Here is a 20853-nt window from a genome sequence, read left to right as displayed (position 1 = left end):
CAGGGAGGAATCTTTTTTTTTTTTTTTTACCTTTTAAACTTCAGTGCATGAAAACATTTTTTTTGTCCCCAGCAAAAGAAAAAAAAAAACAAAAACAAAAAAAAAACAAAACATTGAGACACATGACTTTTCTACACCTACAGAGTGGAATGTCGAGATGGTTAATGACAAGGTTATTGTGACACTGAGTGGTGAAATCCACTTTTTTACTCGACTATTTCTACTTGGGAAGGAAAAATGGGGGGGGGCTTGACAGGTCATGTCAATTTGGGGGTCCCAGTTTGGGACTAGAGACTAGTCCAGTTTGGGATTTGCGTTACTTTTGCGCAGTATCTTACTACTGGCAGGGCATCGTCATTTAATGCACATATTGTAAAAGATCAGATTTAAAAACAAAAATGAGCTGGAAAATGTACCGTTTACTGCTGATTCATTGTTCTCTCTTTTTCTAAAAGCAGCTGAAAGATAATTGGAATATTCGCCTCGATACGTGTATGTTTCCGAAGTCCAGCCTGAATATATGAACCCTGATCCAAACTACAGGTTCTCACTTCCACAAACAGATGATTGGCTGATCGGCTGCCGGGAGATTTATTTGGCTCCTTCAACGCACGTACCTGTTGTGTGGACTCAAAAAAATGCGCCAAAAAACAAACAAACAAAACAAAAAAAAAAACACTGCTTCCTGATTACAGTTACGCAAGTCAGCTGGTTTTTAGCCTAAAAATCAACATGATCTGCGCTTAATCAAAACTTTTTTTGATAAAAATCTGAGCTCAAGGTTGCTTTTCTGCATTTTTTCAGCCAATTATTGAATGAACTTTCAAAATCTCAACTTTGGCATTTTTTTTTTTTCTTTTTAAAGAAAAAAGGCAGTTAGCTGATAACTCTAATCCCGATCATTTCAGATGGAACCATCAGATCAATACCTTGGGCCTCACTGTCACTACTGCCTTTTTCATATTTTGGAAATGAGAGAGCAGCAAAGTTCAAAGTGTCAATCCGCGGAGTGTACGATCCCCCCACTTCGATGCTTGCAGTAGATTCACATGGTGATAAATGAAGGCATGCATTCTTGTTGGCAGATCACACCATTCAGCAGTGAGTGGAAACTTAGGACTTTTGTAGACTTGTCAGTACAAGCAGTACGGGGGCATAAAGAGGAAGGAGGCGGAAGAACAGGGGCGGCGGGGCGGGCGGAGGGGGGGGGAGAGAAAAAAATAAAGTACCAAAAAAAATGATCTGGTCAAAAAAAAAAAAAAAATGCAAAAGCATAGACAGCAGCTGACTGTAACGGCTTCTTTGCAAGCAGGTGTTAACGAACAACATCGACAAACCGTTTTGTTTTTTTTTTCTTCCAAAAGACAGATTTACAGTTAAGCTCTAAAAATGTTTACAATTTTACAGTTTTCAAAAACCGGAAAAAAAGGTGCGAGTTTGATTTGTTATACACACACACACACACACACACACACACAGAACAAGGAAAAGAAAAGCAATCGCAAAAAAAAAAAGGGGGGAGAATGAGCATGTGGTTAAGGAATTAACTTGAGGGACAGCAGTACTGATGTTCAACAGCACCTTGACAGGAAGTGGGATTATACAAGGAAGCAGGCGGGTCCCGTTTGTTGTGGAAAAGGTCTAAAATCCTCTCAAACATTAAGATGGAATGTATGCTTTTCAATTTTCCTGTTTTTTTAGCTCCCAATTGGAAATATGCAGAATTAAATAAACCTGGGGGTCCCTTTTGGATCTGACTTGCATGTTAGAAAGGAAAAATAAAAAACGGTGAGTGTTTGATTACGCAGCAGGTAAAATGCTTTTGTTTTTTTTGTTTTTTTTTTAGATTTGTCAGTGTCACAATACAGCCTTGTAGGAGGACCCTTCTGTATAAACCTCAGCAGAATTGCACTGCTGTTCAAAAACACAACCCCCTCCCCCAGCTTGAATATTCTTGTTTGCCATCAAAAAAAAAAAAAAAAAAAAAAAAAAAAAACGAGGATTCTGTTGGCGGAGGTGGAGGAAAAACTAAGCAATCACAGTGTTTGTTGAAAATAAACGGACAGTTTAATAACCTTTTTGTTGTTTTGTTTAAAGTGGAATAAAACCAGCCATTTGCCAGTACACTAAGAAAAGCCAAAAAGAGAAGGGATGGACAACTATATAAATGCATTAACTCGCTAGAGAGAGGAGGGGAGGAAGGTGAGAGAACGTACTGAAATGTTAGGGGGGAAAAAAAAGGAGGGAAGAGGAGCGAGGGAAGAACGGAACAGATGGAGGAGAATGATTAAACGAGGAGGGTAAAAACAGGGATGTGGGCTCCAAAAGACATTTAATTTAATTTTGTGGTTTTGGATAAAAACCCTCCCTGCGTGCTGTAAGACTAGACCGGCCAGGGGTTTTAGTTTGCTTGGCCTGTCTTGGAGTGCCATGAACAAGGGAGGGGGGGAGGGGGGAGGAGGAAGGGAGGGAGGAGGGATCGTAGGGGTGATGGAGTAGTTTCTCTTTTTATTTCCCCTCCTTTTTTTTTTTTCTTTAATATTTGTTTGTGAAGGTCAGGTACTATTCATGCTGTTGGTTATACAGAAGGGAGGTCGGGAGGCTGGGCTTGAAAAAGTGGGACAAGGGAATGAACGGGCTGTTTATGTGTACGAAGAGAGGAAGAAGAGAAGAAAGAGGAAGAGATAGAAGGAGGAGGAGGAGGAGGAGGAAGAGAGTGGGGATGGGTTAACAGTGAAGTGCGCTCTAGTTCTCTCCCTCGCCGGCTTCGCCCTCGTCTCCCTGGTTTTCTGATGTCCACAGCTGCGGAGAGAGAGAAAAAATATCTTTTAGTCTTCATATCGGTGAAAAAAATGTGATAATTTCATTTTAAATACAGCAAAATATTCTATAAATTATTAACAAATCCCAGGAAAAGACCAAAACCAACAACTTATTTATCTTATATCAAATATTGTCAGTTTTTCTGTGTCATAGAGCTCCGTTATTGTACAAAAACTATTAAAAACACATCAGTGATCGACATGTTTAACAGACAAACATTACTTTACATAACATTACAACAACATTACATGCACCCTCTTGCTGCCGGAAATACCCACTAGAGCACCGGATATGTATTAATCCGCAGCTGACAATAGTCCCTGACAAATGCGCTGCTTCCTCCTGTTTGAGTAACGTTTGCAAACAACTACAGTGACCGGCTGTTTGAGGGAGATTATTGAGCCTTTTTAAAAATGAAATGATGTATTTTTTGAGGTGTTTTTAAAGATTTACATCCTCAGTAGGAACCAATGGGGGCTTGGCGCTGAGAAAACTCAAGAGTATTGAGAGATGGACTCATGTACTGTTGGTTTTGGCCTTTTTATGGTGTTTGTCGACTATAAAAATATGAAATATTACCAGCCTCATCCTAATCTTGATATATTTGAAGTGATAAAGATGTGCTTGTTTTTTTTAGCTTCTGCAGTTGAACATAAAACACAGACGTGCCGCGCTCCACAGTGAAGCTGCAGAGCTGCACCGTGCAAAATGTTGGGATTAGTTTCAGTTTTGCACATATATTAAAAAAAAAATCAAGATCATTGCATAGAAAGACTTGATGCAAAATATCTTCCAGACTTGACAGTAAAAATCCACCCACAACCTCACACACTGCACCGTATCATCATCATCATCATCATCATCATCTCTGAGGCAGGTACTTTCAGATAATCTAGCGTATTTCTAGTGCAGCCACTTTATCTTCATGTGCCTCCTCGTCTGCAGCGTTCTACATTTACCATAATGCTTCTCAACAACCGAGAGTGATTAGATACACTAAAATAAAAATAAAAATGCAGGAACAGTAGCTGACTAACAGGCAAACATTAGAGCCGATGGAAGATGGCAGCTTAGATCCTTATCAGTCTAACTTCTCTTGTCTGGTCTAGTGGCTGCAATGCATTCTGGTCTATTTTTCTGCTACTATGGCAGTAGAGATTGGCTTTTTAACTTCCCTGTATGTCTTGGTGACTTGGTTTAACGTTATCTCACCATCATTAGGAAAACAAAATAGTTTAACTCTGTTCTCTACTCCGCAGCGTGCGGTTTGATATGTAAATACGGCAGAGTTACTCCGGCTTGTGACGTTTGTAAAAAGAAAACATGAATACGCTGGGTACACTGGGTGTACTGGGTGTGGAACCTTATGGTTCATATCTGTCAACACAACCAGTGGACATAAGATAACGTCGACAAATATTTACTACTTCATTTGTTTTGTGGCCGTTGTTAAAGCTGATAAACGCTGAAGAAAAATGAAGTAGTTCCTGCATTAAAAACAATCCAATGCCGGAAGGGTTTATTAAATTCATACAGTACTGTTGTTGTTCAGTATCTGATGTGGGCGCAACTTTAAGATAGAAGACAGCAAATACAGATGGTATTTTTTTTTGGTGCGTCATACTCACAGTGAGGTTGTCCCTTAGTAGCTGCATGATCAGCGTGCTGTCTTTGTAAGAGTCCTCGTTCAAGGTGTCGAGCTCGGCGATCGCCTCATCGAAAGCCTGCGGGGAGAAACGGAGACGTTAGTCAGCGTGAATCTTTCTGACAAGTAAATACACACAGATCAGGTTTGCTTCAGTTAATGAGTCCACTTCTATGACGTTTATATAAGAGTGACGCATGTGATCCGTAACATGTGGTTGCCTTTTTGTTCGATTAACTGGTTGTCAGGTAGTGCAATAATCCACTTTTACATTAAGAGACATATGAGCTCTTTCAAATTAACCATAAGCCTTGCAGTGTTGATGTCTGACAATCGTGTCCAGTAAGCAGCCGTCACATGTCTGCAGGTCTGCCAGGAGCAGGAGCTCAGCGTCTGGCGAGACACAGCTCCATCTTTACTGTCTGACTGCAGAGAGGCGGGGCCGCCTGTCTGTAACCTGTATTACTGTAAAACATTCAAATTCAGAGCTCTTACATGAATAAAACAAAGTGTTTGTGTGTGCACCCACCTGCTTGGCCAGAGAGCAGGCCTGCTCGGGCGAGTTGAGGATTTCGTAGTAGAAGACGGAGAAGTTGAGGGCCAGGCCCAGCCGGATGGGGTGTGTTGGCTGCATGTCCTTCTTGCTGATGTCGAAGGCCTGCTGGTAGGCCTGCTGAGAGTTCTCCACCGTGTCTGCGCGGCAAAAACACAACCGCAACGGTCACACTGTGATCCTCTGTGACACATCGTACACCAACAAACTGTGCACGGAGACCGTCGCCGTTTACTGTAACCTGCAGCGGACGCTGGTGTCTGACAGCAGGAACCAACAACTTAACAACTAAGAGTCTACAGCTGAGCATGGAGCTATGTGAGGCTACTTGGGCGCAGCAGTGCTTTGGGCTAAATGCTAGCAGCAGCATGCTAACGCTTTCAAATGTTTTTATTTTGCAGTAGAGCTGCAACAATGAGTCGATTATCAAAAATTGAATCAGCAATTATTTGGATAATCAAATAATCCTTTGATTTATTTTCTTAAAGCAAAAATGCCAAATATTTGTTGGTTTCAGCTCCTCAAGTGTGAGGATATGAAACTTTTCTGCATTATACATGACAGAAAACTGAATATCTGGACTTTAGACATTTGAAGACGTCATCTCTGGTCACCTGATGCTTCATGTGTCCTCTAATCTTCCTCTTTCGCTCTCTGACATCACTCTGATTCTCATGGTATTTTTGAGTATTGTCTACCGCCGGTGACGGTTGGTTCAGGCTGTGATATCAGTGGATCACTAATTAACAGGAGCTTCTAGCTCTTCTTAGAGCAATAAAACAGACTCTTTACTGCGAGCAATAAAAAAAGCAAGTTCTGTTTAATACAAAAGGAATATTTACTCTGAGCAACACAGAGCGACTTTTGTTTGAGCAATAAAAAGACACTCTGGTTGGGCTTTGATAAGCCGAGTGGCACACTGAGTGGTCTACCTTTTTAACTGGGTTCAAGCCCCCGTCTGAGTCAATAAACATCAGCCTGTCCTGTCCTTTAGCAGTAATTCAACTCCACTTGAACACATCAATATAATGATAAATACTGTATCTATATCGACCTGCTCCTCCTTTAAAAAAACACCTTACTTCTTTACCGGATCAGAAAGATTAGATGTTTTGTTGTGACTCAAACTCAGACACTCACCCTTCTTTGAGTCCCCAGAAGCCACCTCTGACAGGTATCTGAAGTAGTCTCCTTTCATTTTGAGGTAGAACACCTTGCTCTCCGCCTGAGATGCATTGGGAATGAGGAATTTGTCGAGCAGATTCTGAAACAGACAGAAGACCAGAAGAGGGTTTATAAACAGAAAACGTGAAACAGGGTTAGCAGATTCTGTATTTATACCAGAGGACCACACAAAGAAACCTGTCAGCGGACGAGTACATTCACAACTCCACTACAGATGGTTACTGTAAGCGGGCCTGTGTTAAACAATGCGGGGTGGGGTGGGGGTGGGGGGGCTGCGCTGGCGGAGACGTGTTGCTTCATGTAGCGGCGAGACGTGAAATACGATCCAGGAAATTCAGTGTGAGTAACATATCGGTGAATCTGAAGGCTTGTTAGACACCAAAACGCTGCACAATGAACCTGAGATCAACCTTCACACCTGTACTGTACACTGTAAGTCCACTTATACATCAGCAGTATATAAACTAATAAATGCTTTATCACACACTATAATATAAGCAGATAAGGACGTTTTGAAGTCGTGTTTGTCGGCAATTCTAAATGCTTTGAAGACACATTTTATATTCCTACAACTGTGTCAGTCATTGTCTGTTTATACGCCCGCCTTCACTGATGAGTGATGTATTTAGATTGTAATTTAGAAAAAGAAAAAAAACAATCTATAATATTTTGCCTCCTTTTTGTCTATGAAAATAGAGAGATTTAGGTAATTTTTTTTTTATTTTTAAACCAAACTTGTGTCCAACACATTGCCAAACACCACCGACTAAAGAGCAACAACCAAAACCTAAAGAGGTTATTCTTGTTTGAGTACATGCTTTCTTAGATCCCTCCCTTCCAGCAAATTTTAAAAATGCAACAGAAGAGTGGAAAGCAGGAAGAGGAAGAGGCGTGGCACCGAGGCCTCCTTGTGAGTGACGACCTGGAGGGCGTGGCTACACGGACGGACCGTAATCACTCAGTACAACTAGCATAGTCAGTGCTACGTACGCGTGCAGCACTGGGAGCCGAGCAGTCATGAGTAGCTAACGATGAGCTGTCAGATTCATAGTCATGCAGTTCAGAGAAGTTAGCGGAGGAGTTCAGGGTGTATCATAGTGATCGGCGTCTCTTGTAACAGTCACTATCCGAGCTGATTTAGCTTTAAACCGGAGGTCTCCGACCACAGTTCAGCAGTTCAAACGAGGCAACAAAAAGCCTCATGATGAAAGGAAAACAGCTGTAACTCGATGATCAAAATCTGATCTGGCTCAGTGTGAAATTTTAGATCATGATCTTATGAAGTCGCCAGCCTGGCTTTCATCATTCTGCTTTTATACTGAGACTAAAACACTGTCACATCCTTTCAATTAGACCCAAACTGTTAAATTACTGCTAATTGCTCATGAGTAGTATCATCTTTCACCGTTGTGTCAGCGCATGAATAAAATAAAATAAATGCTGATTTATGACGGTTTGCTGCCGTGTGCTGTATAAATAGAGCCGACAGAAATAAAGAGTTCTTACAGTTAACGTACCCTCGCTGCCCTCGCCCAGCTGATTAACGTGTGTTCTTCATGAAAAGTAAAAACGAGTCGAGTTTGCCGGTGGGGTGTCACTAACTCACAGCGTGTGTGTGTCATTCTTGTTCCTACCGCCGCCGCCGCTGTCCTCATCTGATCGCTTTTACCCAGATCATGTGATCAGGGCTGATTTACCCCCGGAGCATCTCCTCACTGAGACCGGCTTTGTTTCAGTGATTACATTTAGACCTTTTAACCACTGAGAAGTCTGTTTTTAATCTGGTGACTCCAGTAACCTGGCCTGGGAATATGTCATGTAGACACACTGGGCCAGGCTGGAATCACCGGATTAAGATTAAGTGCAAATTCATCAACTGTAAATGAACTCTTACAGTGTGGCTGACCAACAGAGCAGCAGATTATTGGTGAAAAAAAGCTGCTTATGTGTTTGTGCGCTTGTTTCACCTTGTGTCACTAGACAGCTGGAGAAATGATTGTTTTAAAACACTGCGGGAAAAAGGAAAAGTGATCTCCTTTAAAAGAAAACTACAATAAACTGTTTCTACAACCTATTACTATTTGTTATGAAGATTAAATACAAGACTGTGAAAACCTGTGATTGGTGTTTTTACTATGTTAATCAAACTGATAATATACTCAATCTTACCTGAAGGTAAAGGTAAAAAGTAAAAAATTAGGGAAAAAGCAGAAAAATAATCACAATTTTCTGTTAAAAAATGTTTTTCCCTCCTTGCTTTGTTATTTTGTGGCCCTCCTCGATTTAATTTAGGACCCTTACAAGGGTCACGACCCCAAGGTTAGAAACCACTGTATTAGATAGATCACTGTAGACGATGTTGTAAATCAATGTGCAAGACTGATTTGTGCCAATATTGGAATTTTATGATTTTTGCATTGATGCAATGAAATAATTTGTGTTTAATTTACAGGATTAGACAAAAAAAAATCCATTTTCAGTTGGCAGTTTTTCCATTGAATTTCCATCAAACGTACCTTATTAGGATATACGTCACAAGATAAAATTACAAACACTTCTTGAGAATTTGAAGAATCATCCGCTCCTATTTGCCACCCACACCCGACCAAATTTATCTTGTGACTAACAAGGAAATAACTAAAATTGTCAAACTGATTCAGTGTCTCTATTTCTTCTACTTTTATAGTGTCCACATAGCCAGCAGTCAGAAGTCTGCAGTGGCTAACAACCGCTCTCGCTGCCGCTCGCTGCTGCTGCTCACTGCCAGGTTGTGGCATGTTCTAGCAGTTTCGCACCCATCCTGGTTGCCATAATATCCAGTTTGTAGTAGACCTAATCCAGCCAATGGCAGGTCAGTTAACTATGACAGGCATTATGAAATCAAGACTACTTTCTATGACAGCACCTCAATTTGAATGCTGTAATTTTCAGCTGTATGATGAAACTCTTTGTGCATAACAGAGAAAAACATCTATAAATGGTTTCTCCTTCATTGTAACGCGGAACAAATATAACACATATTGGGGGGGGAAAAAACCACTCTGATCAATTGGGAAGCTCTTCTAGGTCAAGGTCGCTGACATTTTTTTGTGCCGTGGATGCATCGGAGCTTTTTCCCTCTCCGAGCTTCCTGCTGCTTTAAGGACAGCATGTCTCCACCCGTCCGTCCTTCCCTCCCTTCATTCCTACAGCACCACATCACTGCAGAGGCTTCCAGTTTGACCTTGAAGATATTATTAGAAGTCTGCTCAGGCGCTACAAATTTGAGTCTGGTCTGACCTTGAGGAATTTCTGATCTAACCTAGTCAGGACCTGGCAGTGTTTGAGGGGAGGGGGGGGGCTGTTTGAGGCTGAAATCATATTCAAGGCCTGAAATGTTTATTATGTTTGTTTTTTCTAAAGCATCTTTGAGCAGCTGAGTGAAACTGGTTCTAGCTCGAGTCTTTGAGGTCTCACTAGGTTCAGGCACAATTACTGAGCTTTACTTAAGCTGCATCCATTGTTCGGCTGACCATAACTAACAGGTGAGGGTTCGGTATTTTTGGATTGCTTAAGATTGAACTTACATCACAGAACAATCAAACTGACCACCATCTCTTTCCTGCTTCTCAACAACAAGTCACTGCATTTCTCCTCATTGTGCTTCCTTTTCTACCAGAAGCTACAGCTGGAACAGCACGTCTGCAGCGTTAAAACAGCGTTAAAGAAGCACATGAAAGACCATCAGTGTCCACACTGGACACCAGACTAACACCCTTACACGCAATCTTATCCTAGGCTTTGTAAATCATCATCATCATTTCATCCTTTGTTGTGACATTTACAGAACTGTCAAATTATCTTGTTTGTATCAAAAAAGTAACCTACCTAGAACAGACACTTGCTTGGATTTAATTGGCCGATGCAGTGCGGTGCCGGATGACATCAAAACTAACAGAAAGAGACCGTATGACAGCAGCGCCATATCAAAAAAAACACAGCTTCCTCTTTTCAATGTGATTCTCCAGCAGAATGTTTGAACCAAGCTCGACATCATCTGGCAACACGCTTCGTCGACCAATCAAATGCAGGCACATTCCAGGTACTTTTGCGATATCAGTGTTTACATCAAAAACCGGCGCGACGCAAAACTAATATTTTGTTTCTGTAATAACTTTGCACAGCTGTAACATCCTGTCTCATGTTGTTATATACACCACCGCTCGGCAGTGTTTTGTAATCTAATTAGCCTTCAAACTCACAGATGTTTTACTCAAACATGAAATCCTGGATCATATTTCATCATCTCTCCCGTACCTGTATCAACACACCCGCACCGATGCGACGCTGTGTGTGTGTGTGTGTGTGTGTGTGTGTTTTTTTTAATGCGTCGCTATTTTCGGTTTGCACACCTGCTCAGGCCCCAGCTGACAGAGACCGCTTCAAAAACAAGAATAAGAAATGTCGGGTTTGTAAAATATAAACATTTACAAACACCTCATGTCTTCAATACATTTCTGAATCTACAACCACACAGTTCACCCCCCCCCCCCCCCCACCTCTCCACACAGTATCACATGACTTGCGTCGCCTTTCCAGTCGAGCGCCGAGTAAATACAAAAGAATAAAGCAAAGACGTGGTAGCGAGGAGGAAAACCGAGAGGAAAATTAAAGCTTTGTTTGATGAATCTTTCAACAGCTTCTAGTGTCGCTGCTAGCGACATTATTACCGTCTCCACGAGTAACACCATGTGACTGTTATTCTTTCCTCAGCCAGGAGGGATCGGCTCCACTGTGCTTTCTTCCATCTTTTTCTCCGCTGCCCCCCCACCCCCCCTCTTTATACCTTCTGTCCCCTTCCTCCCGCTCAACATCACAACCCATCTTGTGCTCTCTCTCCCTCCCTCCTCCCTCTCTCTCTCTCCATCTTCACACCCCCACTCATCTGCGCCTGCCCTTTCCCCATCTCCCCTCTCTCCCCTCTCCTCCGTACCAGCACGTCGTGGCAGATTTCTTGGAGTTCGGACTCGATCTTCACACGGTAATCGCGAGCCATCTGCTGTTTCTTCTCGTTCCCCTCCGTCTTCTGCTCGATGCTGGAGATGACGCGCCAGGATGAACGACGGGCCCCCACCTAAAGGCGACAACAACAACCAAAAAACTGACATTAAAAAAAAAAACAACAACAGGATGACATGACTAAATAAACACAGCTGAATTGATAAACACTTAGTGATAAAAGTAAACATGATTTTGGACAATGTTATTTTACTGCATATGTTTTAAATGAGCAACAGGATGATTTTCAGACAGTTTAACAAAACTAATTAAGTATTTTATAATTGTCTTGTCTTTATAATGGCATAAAAAAACCTGATATTGCTAAAATGTTAACAATTAAACAATGAAAAGCTAATATTTAAATATAAAACAAAAACATATATATGAGATACAGTAAGTGTTGCTTATGGAGTTCCCTATTTCCTAACTAAACATACCCACAGAGTGATGATACTATTCTCCTGGATGCAGCTGGTATTGAAAGATGAAACAAAAAAAAAAAAGTACTGAGTGGTACTCAAAGCTGGCAAGCTTTATAAAAAAAAAAAAAAAAAAAAAAAAAAAAAAAATCAACTAAACCTCAATAATAAACAGAGCAGCAGTGCTGAGAACCTGAGGCTGTTCTTACATAATTTGTGCTTCAAAGTTAAGAGTATAAAATCTTCATGAAAAACAAAAAGCACAGCAAATCACGGCAGCCAGTCACAGGCTACGTATTATATAAGGCAGCTTTTCCCTCGGACCGAATGCAAACATTTTAACGTTGACTGTAAACGCTATAAATATACAACAGCAGGGGTAAGCAGATTGTTATCTGTGCATCCTGTAATAGCGCTAATACTGAGGAGTACGGTACAACTCCTGCCTATATAAATGGCATTTTAGTAAGTGATGAGCCGAGATAGGATAAGCTACACAGTGTGCAGTCCGGTGCTGCAGCCTGCACATGATGTCCTGTCCCCCCCCTCCTACCCTCCCCCCGCCCCCCCCAAGTCCCCACAGTACAGGTTTCCTTAGAAAAAATTTGGCAGTCATTCGAGAAAGCACAGAGGCCATAACTTGGGAGACATATTCCTTGCTACCATGGGAGTAAAATCATCTTGAAATGCGCCACAGCCGTTTATTATGTGAATAACATTTGGCGATACCAGGCTGTGATAATACTTATAAGTAGGAGCTGAAAAATGGATCACCATATCAGTTTAATTCTATGGAGCGCCACAGAATGAACATTTCACATGACTCTGACCACCGCAGGGCTTTTTTTCTGTCTGTTTTTTAGGTCAATAGTTAATTTCCCAGAAAGACGTTTGTTTTGACAACAAGCAGCTCAGACAGAGAGATCTCCCAACGTACCTAGAACTTCAGTTTCTCTGAATTTCCTACAGAAATTAGGGAAAAGGCGAACTGCCCTTTGCTCCAGTGTTTGGTCATTAAGTCGTGGTAAAGGATTGTAAAGCATGAAGGAGTTCCTGTGAATCTGCTTCTGTTTGTTTTAGTTTGTGTTTCAATAGACTTCATTTGCATTCATGCTGCCTCTTTTTGTTTACCTGTAAAGCAGAGTAATTCAACCATTGATTTAAAAAGTCTAACTTAAAAAGTCATTGTCTATTTTCAGTCAAACTATCAAGAGCTCTACGTTGTGACTCGAACCAAATCTGTGGCGTTCTGCCCTGATCCGTCCCTGTAGGAGGGGGAAATATTTGAGCCGTTAGACGGATGCCATACCACGTTCTTGTAGGCGACAGAGAGCAGGTTGCGCTCCTCGTTGCTGAGCTCCAGGCCCTGCTCTGTCACGGCCTTCATGGCAGCCGCCATGTCGTCGTAGCGCTCGGCCTGCTCTGCCAGCTTGGCTTTCTGCACCAGATCGTTCTTATCCATCTTAAGGCTGCAGGGAGGAGAACAGAAAAAAAAAACAAGAGTTGAGTGTTTGGACTTGAGCATAGACGGGTAATATTGGTGTGCGAGATATTATGTAAAGCATGGTGGAGAGCGGGACAGAGTGACAAATATTGAGGGGAGGGTGTCTCATTAAGATAATAAAATTAAACCTCGTTTATGTAACCTTCTCAGATAAGTCATTGCCTTTAATTAAATCCTTAAAAATATCACAACGCATCATCCGCACTCAAGTTGTGTTTGGTATCAATTCAACATTGTGACCTTTTATTCCATCTGCTGGGCTTCTGAGTGACTTTTTAAAAAGGTGAAACATATAATCAAACCATGGGCACTGGTTTGGAAAAGAAAAAGCAAAGAGGTATTGATCGAATCCCAATATCACAATAAATTATAACAGCAAAGAAACAACAGCACTTTACAAAAAGGTCAAAAACCCTTTCGATTCCAATAAAATGGCTGCTTGCAGTTATTTCAGCCCCGAGGGCTTTCTGCTCTCCAGATGAATCTGTAGGTCTAAGTAGGCCACAGCCTCGCCTCCATCTCCTCTATATCCTCTATATCTACATCACACTAGAAACTCTCCGCCGTGCACTTTAACCGTGTCCACATTTGCATGTTTAATTCATTTGAACATGTAAATCTCTACATTTAAGTCAGTTGATACAACCGTCTTCAGCTTCACATCTGCATACTAACGACTTTGACAACTTTCCAGTTTGGATACTGGTGACCACCGTTAACCCATCAGAGGGAAATTCAACCACCACCTTGTTGTACTCAAGTATCTTTGAGGCCTACCTAACATTTGACCTCCTCGCAGAAGGAGGTGATGAGGATGGGGTTTCCTTACAGCGGCAAAATAGTTTTATGATACACAGCACGACAAGGAAGGATTACGATTTTATGGATTCAAGTTCCAGCTTTCTTTTTCCTGTATCAATTACATCTGGGTTTTCAACCAAAGGTTTTTATGTATTTGAATTTTCAGGGTATTTTAGTAACTGAGTTTAGATTTAAGTAGAAATGTTCCAATGAATTGTGTCTCCAATCTGATCAGAATAATTTACTGGAAAGTCTTGATCTAATGAATAAATGTCATGGTTACTTTAAACTTCATTGTTTTACAATTAAATCACTGCAGATGTGATATTTTTATTGATTCCATAAGTATTCAACGCCTTCAAATTAACATTTAGTAATAGCACCTTTAGCAGCTATTACAGTATCTGAGGCTGCAACTAATGATTATTTTCATTATATCGTTTCATCTCCTGATTATTTTCTTGATTTATTGATTGTTTTGTCTATAAAATAGTGAAAAATGTTATAATAAACATTATAATTTCCAAGTTTATGTCTGTAAACGTCTTATTTTGTCTGAACAGTAGTCCAAAACCCAACAATACTCAATTTACATTAATGTATGACACTGAAAAGTAAAAAAAAAAAATCACATTTGAGAAGCTAAAAGCAGCTATTTTGATTATCAAAATAGCTGCTAATTGATTTTCTGTCGATCAACTAACTGATTAATCAACTAATCGTTGCAGCTCTATATACACTGCAATTCTTTCCATTATTCTTCTTTGCAACACTGCTGTAAGCTCTGCCATGTTTCATGTGGACTTTGGGTGAACAGCGATTGTCAAGCCCTGCCATAAATTCTTGACTGGACTGAGGTATAACACAACCACTCCAGGACATTCATATTTGGTTTAAACCATTACTGTGTGGATTTGGCTTTTTGTTTGAGTTGTTCCCTCGCTGGAAAATAAATACCCTAACTCACAGTTCTCTAAACGATTGTAGGTTTTATTCCGGGAATTCTGAGTTACTGAATTCATTGTTATGCAGCATTCCCACTTCATGCCACAACCAGGCTTCATGATGATGAGCGATGTGTGGCATTTTATCGTCAGTCCGTAGACTCTTCTTCATCTCTATCTGAGCTACCGTAGTCCCCCTGGTGGCCTCCTTCACTAGTGCTCTGCTCACATGGACGGTGAGAAGCATTCTGAGGGCAGCTGTGCTATATTTTTTCCAACTGTTTTTTGTAATAATTGATCTAATTGATATTTGGGGCCTTGGAGAATTTTATGCATCTATCCCTTGATTAATTCTTCCAATAACTTGTTTCTTTGTGTTCATGATGTAGGCTGGGGTTGGATACAGGTATATATGACATAAAAGTGGGACTGGTATTGTATATTTAATTCAATTTGCCATTTTCAGACAGTTATAGGTTTTTTTTTTAACTTATATTCTATAAGACCACTAGATAGCACTGAGGCATCCGTAGTAACTAACACGCCTACCCGCTGAGTGGTGGTGTGTTACACATTACTAAGTACTTATGACGTTGAGAAATGGTTGTTCCAATGTTGCTTTGATGTTATCTTCCATTCAATTCATAGCGTCAGATCAGCGTGCAGAATTATATTCATCGCTTTGTAAATTTCATTGTTGTGAGCTACTGGTTATTATTGATAGATCAATCATTGGCCTTAGGTTTAACTAAACTCACACTAGGGTTGGAGAATATGACAATATGTACTGAGACTATAGAAATTTGTCAGCCACATGTGAATTTCCGATACTGTTTATTAGGGGTGTGGAACAGTTCTGAAACTGAGACCGAAACCATTACACAAACATCCACCGTATCGAAACGCGTTTCCGTCTTCTATTTCAAGCCAAGCAACTCATAACCCCTGCTAGTGCAATATGCAATATGCACTAGCAGAATTTTATCTATTCGATCTGATAACATTTGGAAAGTCTAGAACAGCGGCACGCTTAAAAGATTTTATCCTCATTCAGGTTTCCAGAGGGCTAACTGGAAGTTAGCTGCCTCGGCCAGCGGCAGTCTATGGTGCTGGTTATCGTAATCACCGCTAATGAAGTAACAAAAAATTAACAGAGCAAAAGGAAGCATATCAGAAAACAAGGAGGTTTCGTACTATAATATGAGCAAATATCATATCTTATTAAACAGAGGGAATTAGAAATAAAGGCCTCTGTGTAAGCCTGCTTCCAATAAAGGCCTGGTACCGTCTGCAGTTGATGTAAATAAAGGCCCCGGCCACTATTAAGAGGAAATACAGTAATTATGTTTACTTAGTTAATCAATGTGAAGTTAATTTATAAAGTTAATCTACATCCATAATGTTCTTTGGTGTTCTTGATATTTCAAATTGCAGTTGATTTAATAAAACCCAGAATTTCCCATTTTTCCTTATTCAACCCTCCAAAAACCAAATGAACCGAACTGTGGCTCAAAATCGAGGTCTGAACCGAACTGTGGATTTGGAGAATTGTTTCACTACTACTGTTTATACCGTGGTAACACTTTAATATGCCTGATTGTATTGGGCCATCAGGTGCAGTACTGGAAATCAATGAGCAGGCCAATGTCACACCTTGAAATAATAAATAATCCCCATTATACTTTGACTTATACTTTAATTTGTACATAAATTAAGTACATTTGCCCCCCATGATCAATGCTGGGAATGTTACATCAAGTGTAATTCCATAGTAGAAAATAAAACTTGAAAAAAAAAGCCCAAGGGTTTGAATACTTTTTATAGGCACCATATTAAAACGGCGCTAATGTATTTTGACCAAACAGTATCACTATACTCAAAATGGTATAGCTATAGGCCATCTATCCTCATAAAAATATTTAACTACAATTATATATTTTCATTTTGATACATTGTCCTTTATGTGTGTGATAAAAGATCTTGTCTTTCAGTATTATATCCATTATATATGGCATCTGTTCTTAAATTTTTTTTTACCACTGCCATTTGTATATTTCCTATAACCTCTGTAACCTTTTTATCTTAATGTTACTAACTTAATTGATTTCTCAGCTATTTTAAGTTGAACTGTCAGCTTTTCTTCTTTAAAATCTGACTGATAAGACTATTCAGATTGATCGATTACATAATATGAGGGTAGTGACATAAAATCTGTACTGTGAAAAATATACATTTTCTTTATGGGAGCTTGAGAAAAAGTTGTTAAAAAAAACATTAAGATTTCTTTAAAAAGGATTTCACCAAACAATACCATATGTATTTGATAATTAATCGTTTTGAGAATGTTTTTAAGAAAAAAATCTTTTCTGGTTTCTTTAGTCTTCAGTAACAGTAAACGCAATATCTTGTGGACTGCTGTGAACAACACAAGACATTTGAAGACGTCACCTTGGGGCTCTGGGAACCAGTGATCGGCATTTTCCCCATTTTCTGACATTTTTGGACCAAACAACTAATTGATTAATCAAGAAAATCAATAGATTGATCAATACTGAAAATAATTGTTAGTCGCAGCCCTAAACATTTCTCAATGCTTCAATAATAAAAAATGCCACAGATTATTACTTGTGTTAGTACTGAGTGTCGCCTACACTTCTCAATGTTAGTTATGCTAATTATTTTAATATTGGACTACTCTATGTTGGAATGTCAAGCAACAGCATGACAGCAGACATAAATGAAAACATGAGGGGACAAATTTGAAAAAAAAAATCATTCTCAGATTAGCTAAATTGTGATGCTGCTGACACTCTTATGCACTTCCTATGGTCTGCAGAGTATTTAATAGCCTCTCAGCTGGGAGCGCACCAACAGCACATTTTCAGTGCTGATTCAAGGGATGGATCGAGAAATCAATTATCTGCTGATATTGAGTGCAGTTCCATTAGTTTACCAAAAAACAAAATGGTAAGACCATTAGCGTATAGGGTCATTATAAATTCACGTACCCATTTCCTCTGTTATCAGGACACTCATTGAGAAAAAAACCTGAGATTGATCTAAATTCACCAGTGTTGTGTTGTGGTTGACGTGAGGGAAATGTGTTTGTTTCATATTGACCGAAAGTTCAACATTTACATCACTTGCTCAGCTTCAGTTCTTGATTTGAAGGAGCAATACCTTTTTAATCATATTACATTACTCACACACACCCATACTTAAATTAAAACTTGTGAAAATACAATTATAATGATGATTATGGGAAATGTGTTTTTTTTTCATGGGTTTTCAAACTGACAGACTATTTTATGCAAATTTAGAGACCAAACTATTTATAAAGTTAATCAATAATGAAAATAATCGTTAGTCTCAGCCCTAAAACACAGACGGTTTCTGTTCTTTTATCTGTGAGGGCTGAGGGGTTTTATCTGTCAGCGGCACCTTTCAAATCACACGTTTCATCATTTTAGGACATTGTAAAGTATAGGTATGACGGGATTAACACGCCCTTGCCGAAATGCACCTGATGTGTCTTACTTTTAAAAAAGGGTATTTACTACAGTCTTTCCAGAATGATAATCATACATGACAATAGACAAGATAGTGGAAACACATAGCCCATGAAAGGGCAGTTATACTTAATGATTCTGAAAACGGTGTCTTTAGCTTTATGGATTTTATTACTCCGATACAATAAAATTAAATGGGCTAAGCAGTATTTTTTACAATTAATTTGATAGGCCATTAAATACGCACAGATGGGAACATATGTACAGTGTAAATACCAGGTTAACAGTGAGGTTTACAGTTAACTCGAATAGAAAGTGAGTCCTTACATGTGGCATTCACACATTGCTGTCATTTCGACAATCGTGTTATGCCTTCCTAGGCTAACATGTTTCAATTTAGCATCCTCAAGCTACCATTTAGCATCGAGTAAAACGTCGCTTATCACGGTTGCAGGCGCATTAATGAAGCGTTGGTTAACGACCCACACATCGATTAAAATCTGTCCAACTTGGCCTCTTCGATCAGCTACAATCATTTGGCTCGCCACCAACACACTCAACAGTAGCAGTGCTATTACTCAACCACCTAGCTGACTATTAAGGTTAACAGGCTTATTATGCGCACCGAAAATGAGGAACACCGTGTTCAACGGCAGACCGAGAAACAACGAACAGCTTAAAAACTAAAAAATTCAAAAAGCAAACGATATAACGCTTAAAACAGCCCTCCAGGCCAAGACTGTGAAACATTGGTTGCTTAGTCGGCCTGCTAGCAGCTACGCCCTCCTTGTCGCATCCCCCTGCGGAATTTTAAGATGGAGAGACAGATTACCGCCTAGCTAGCATGCTAACCTCACGTCACAGCACGGCCGTTGGCTGCAACCGTTAGCTTAGCTGCTAACGGGACCTGACCCAGTTCAATCTGGATTGGAGATACAATATAAGCCGACACCGACATACTGTACGCTGAAATAGCTATTACAAAGGGGGGTTAAATATGGTGTCTGTTCCGTCTCCTAACAGTTATATGAAATCGAAAGAAAAAAAACCCTTTTTAAAAAGTGAAATCGCCTTTGAGGGGGAAACTCCCGGGAAACAGGGAGGGTGTGTTAGCTTCCATGTCGTCTCACTACGCCATGACGGAGCTCGGCTAAAGACATCACACTAAACACATAATCGAAAATCACGCTGCTTTGTCTGGTGTCTATTCTGCATCTAATGAAGCCAGATATGTCGGTTGTGTGGTTAATAGCTTTACGTTATCATCCGTGCCCGTGTAACGTACGCTAGCACTGAATGCTAAAATGTCTCGGGGCTGCTTTCACGACGGCCGCGGCTGCTAAGCTGTCAAAATGGCCAAACTCGGGTACTGCTTCTCCCTCCCTCCCCTACACACACATACACACACACATACACACACACGGGCTCCGGCGCACCGCGCGTGGCATCGACCGAAATCTGGGCCTTCAAAAAAAAAGAGCGACCTGTAAAAAACTCGACAGCACAAAGAACACGGGCGACCTCACGCCAGGTGTTTTGTGGGGTATTTCTCGCTATTTTGGCCGCAAGTCCCGGCCTAAATCCTCGCACCGAGCCCCAAACCACAATAGGCACCTTCCGCCGCAGAGGCAGGGAATGGGGCCACTGCTGGGGCTGATCTTACCCCCGAAAGACTCTCCTTAACCTTTATATAAGACAATAATCGAGTGATATGCAGGTAAACTCACATTTAGAGCGTACTAGGAATCCCGATTTTATTCTCTGAACGATGGGAGTTTATCAAGCCGTCCTCCGCTCGCTGCTCAGGGTATTCAGGGCAGTACCACTTCCGCCTGCTCTGACACTTCCGCTTCCTCTAAACCCCACCCCTCCCCCCGCCAGTATCCATAGCGACTGCGCCAGGGGGTTTCCTAAGCATCTTGCGAGGGGCTTTGACGTCAGGAGGACCATGGCAACCGCTACAGGATGACGTGCGCTCGGTCTCCGTGGCAACTGTCTCCATGAGTCCGCTGCTGTCGTATCTGAGTTCACCATCGTGTCAGCTGACACAGCTTCGTGTGGGTTACACTGATTTTTTCTTTTTTTTTTATACTTTATATGAAGCAGGTTTCTCCCACGACACCACCTACACAACCACTGCAAACCCTGAAACAGCAATCCCATCAACAGGCCTCATCTGATCTATCATTATTTCATCTTCACCATAGATTTTATTATTTTTATAATTGAATTTGATTTTTCAAATCATTAAAAAAGACATGAGAAGATGTAAGCTATGTCTAAAATCTCCCTTTTGTTCACTCATTTGCTGTTCCTTATGTAATGACAGGGTTAACTGCTAATTTGGAGCATAAAAAACAGCTTTTCACATTTAGGTTGCAGCTAACTGATCAACCTGTCAACATAAACATTTGGCCTATTTATTTATTT

General features: G+C 40.5%; 1 protein-coding gene across 1 annotated transcript; it reads right to left on the bottom strand.

Annotated features, from left to right (window-relative positions):
* Positions 1-866: 866 nt before the first annotated feature.
* ywhaba (tyrosine 3-monooxygenase/tryptophan 5-monooxygenase activation protein, beta polypeptide a) lies at positions 867-20292 on the bottom strand. Its single transcript, XM_067586308.1, has 7 exons — positions 20151-20292; positions 12975-13134; positions 11179-11319; positions 6162-6285; positions 4998-5161; positions 4452-4547; positions 867-2802 (listed from the first exon to the last, which is right to left on the bottom strand). The coding sequence occupies exons 2-7, from the start codon at positions 13125-13127 to the stop codon at positions 2746-2748; spliced, it is 735 nt and encodes a 244-aa protein (XP_067442409.1). The 5' UTR covers positions 13128-13134; positions 20151-20292; the 3' UTR covers positions 867-2745.
* Positions 20293-20853: the final 561 nt, after the last annotated feature.

Source organism: Thunnus thynnus, chromosome 4 (assembly GCF_963924715.1).
Source record: "Thunnus thynnus chromosome 4, fThuThy2.1, whole genome shotgun sequence".
NCBI classification, from domain to species: Eukaryota; Metazoa; Chordata; class Actinopteri; order Scombriformes; family Scombridae; genus Thunnus; species Thunnus thynnus.
This window is presented reverse-complemented; position numbering and strand designations above follow the sequence as displayed.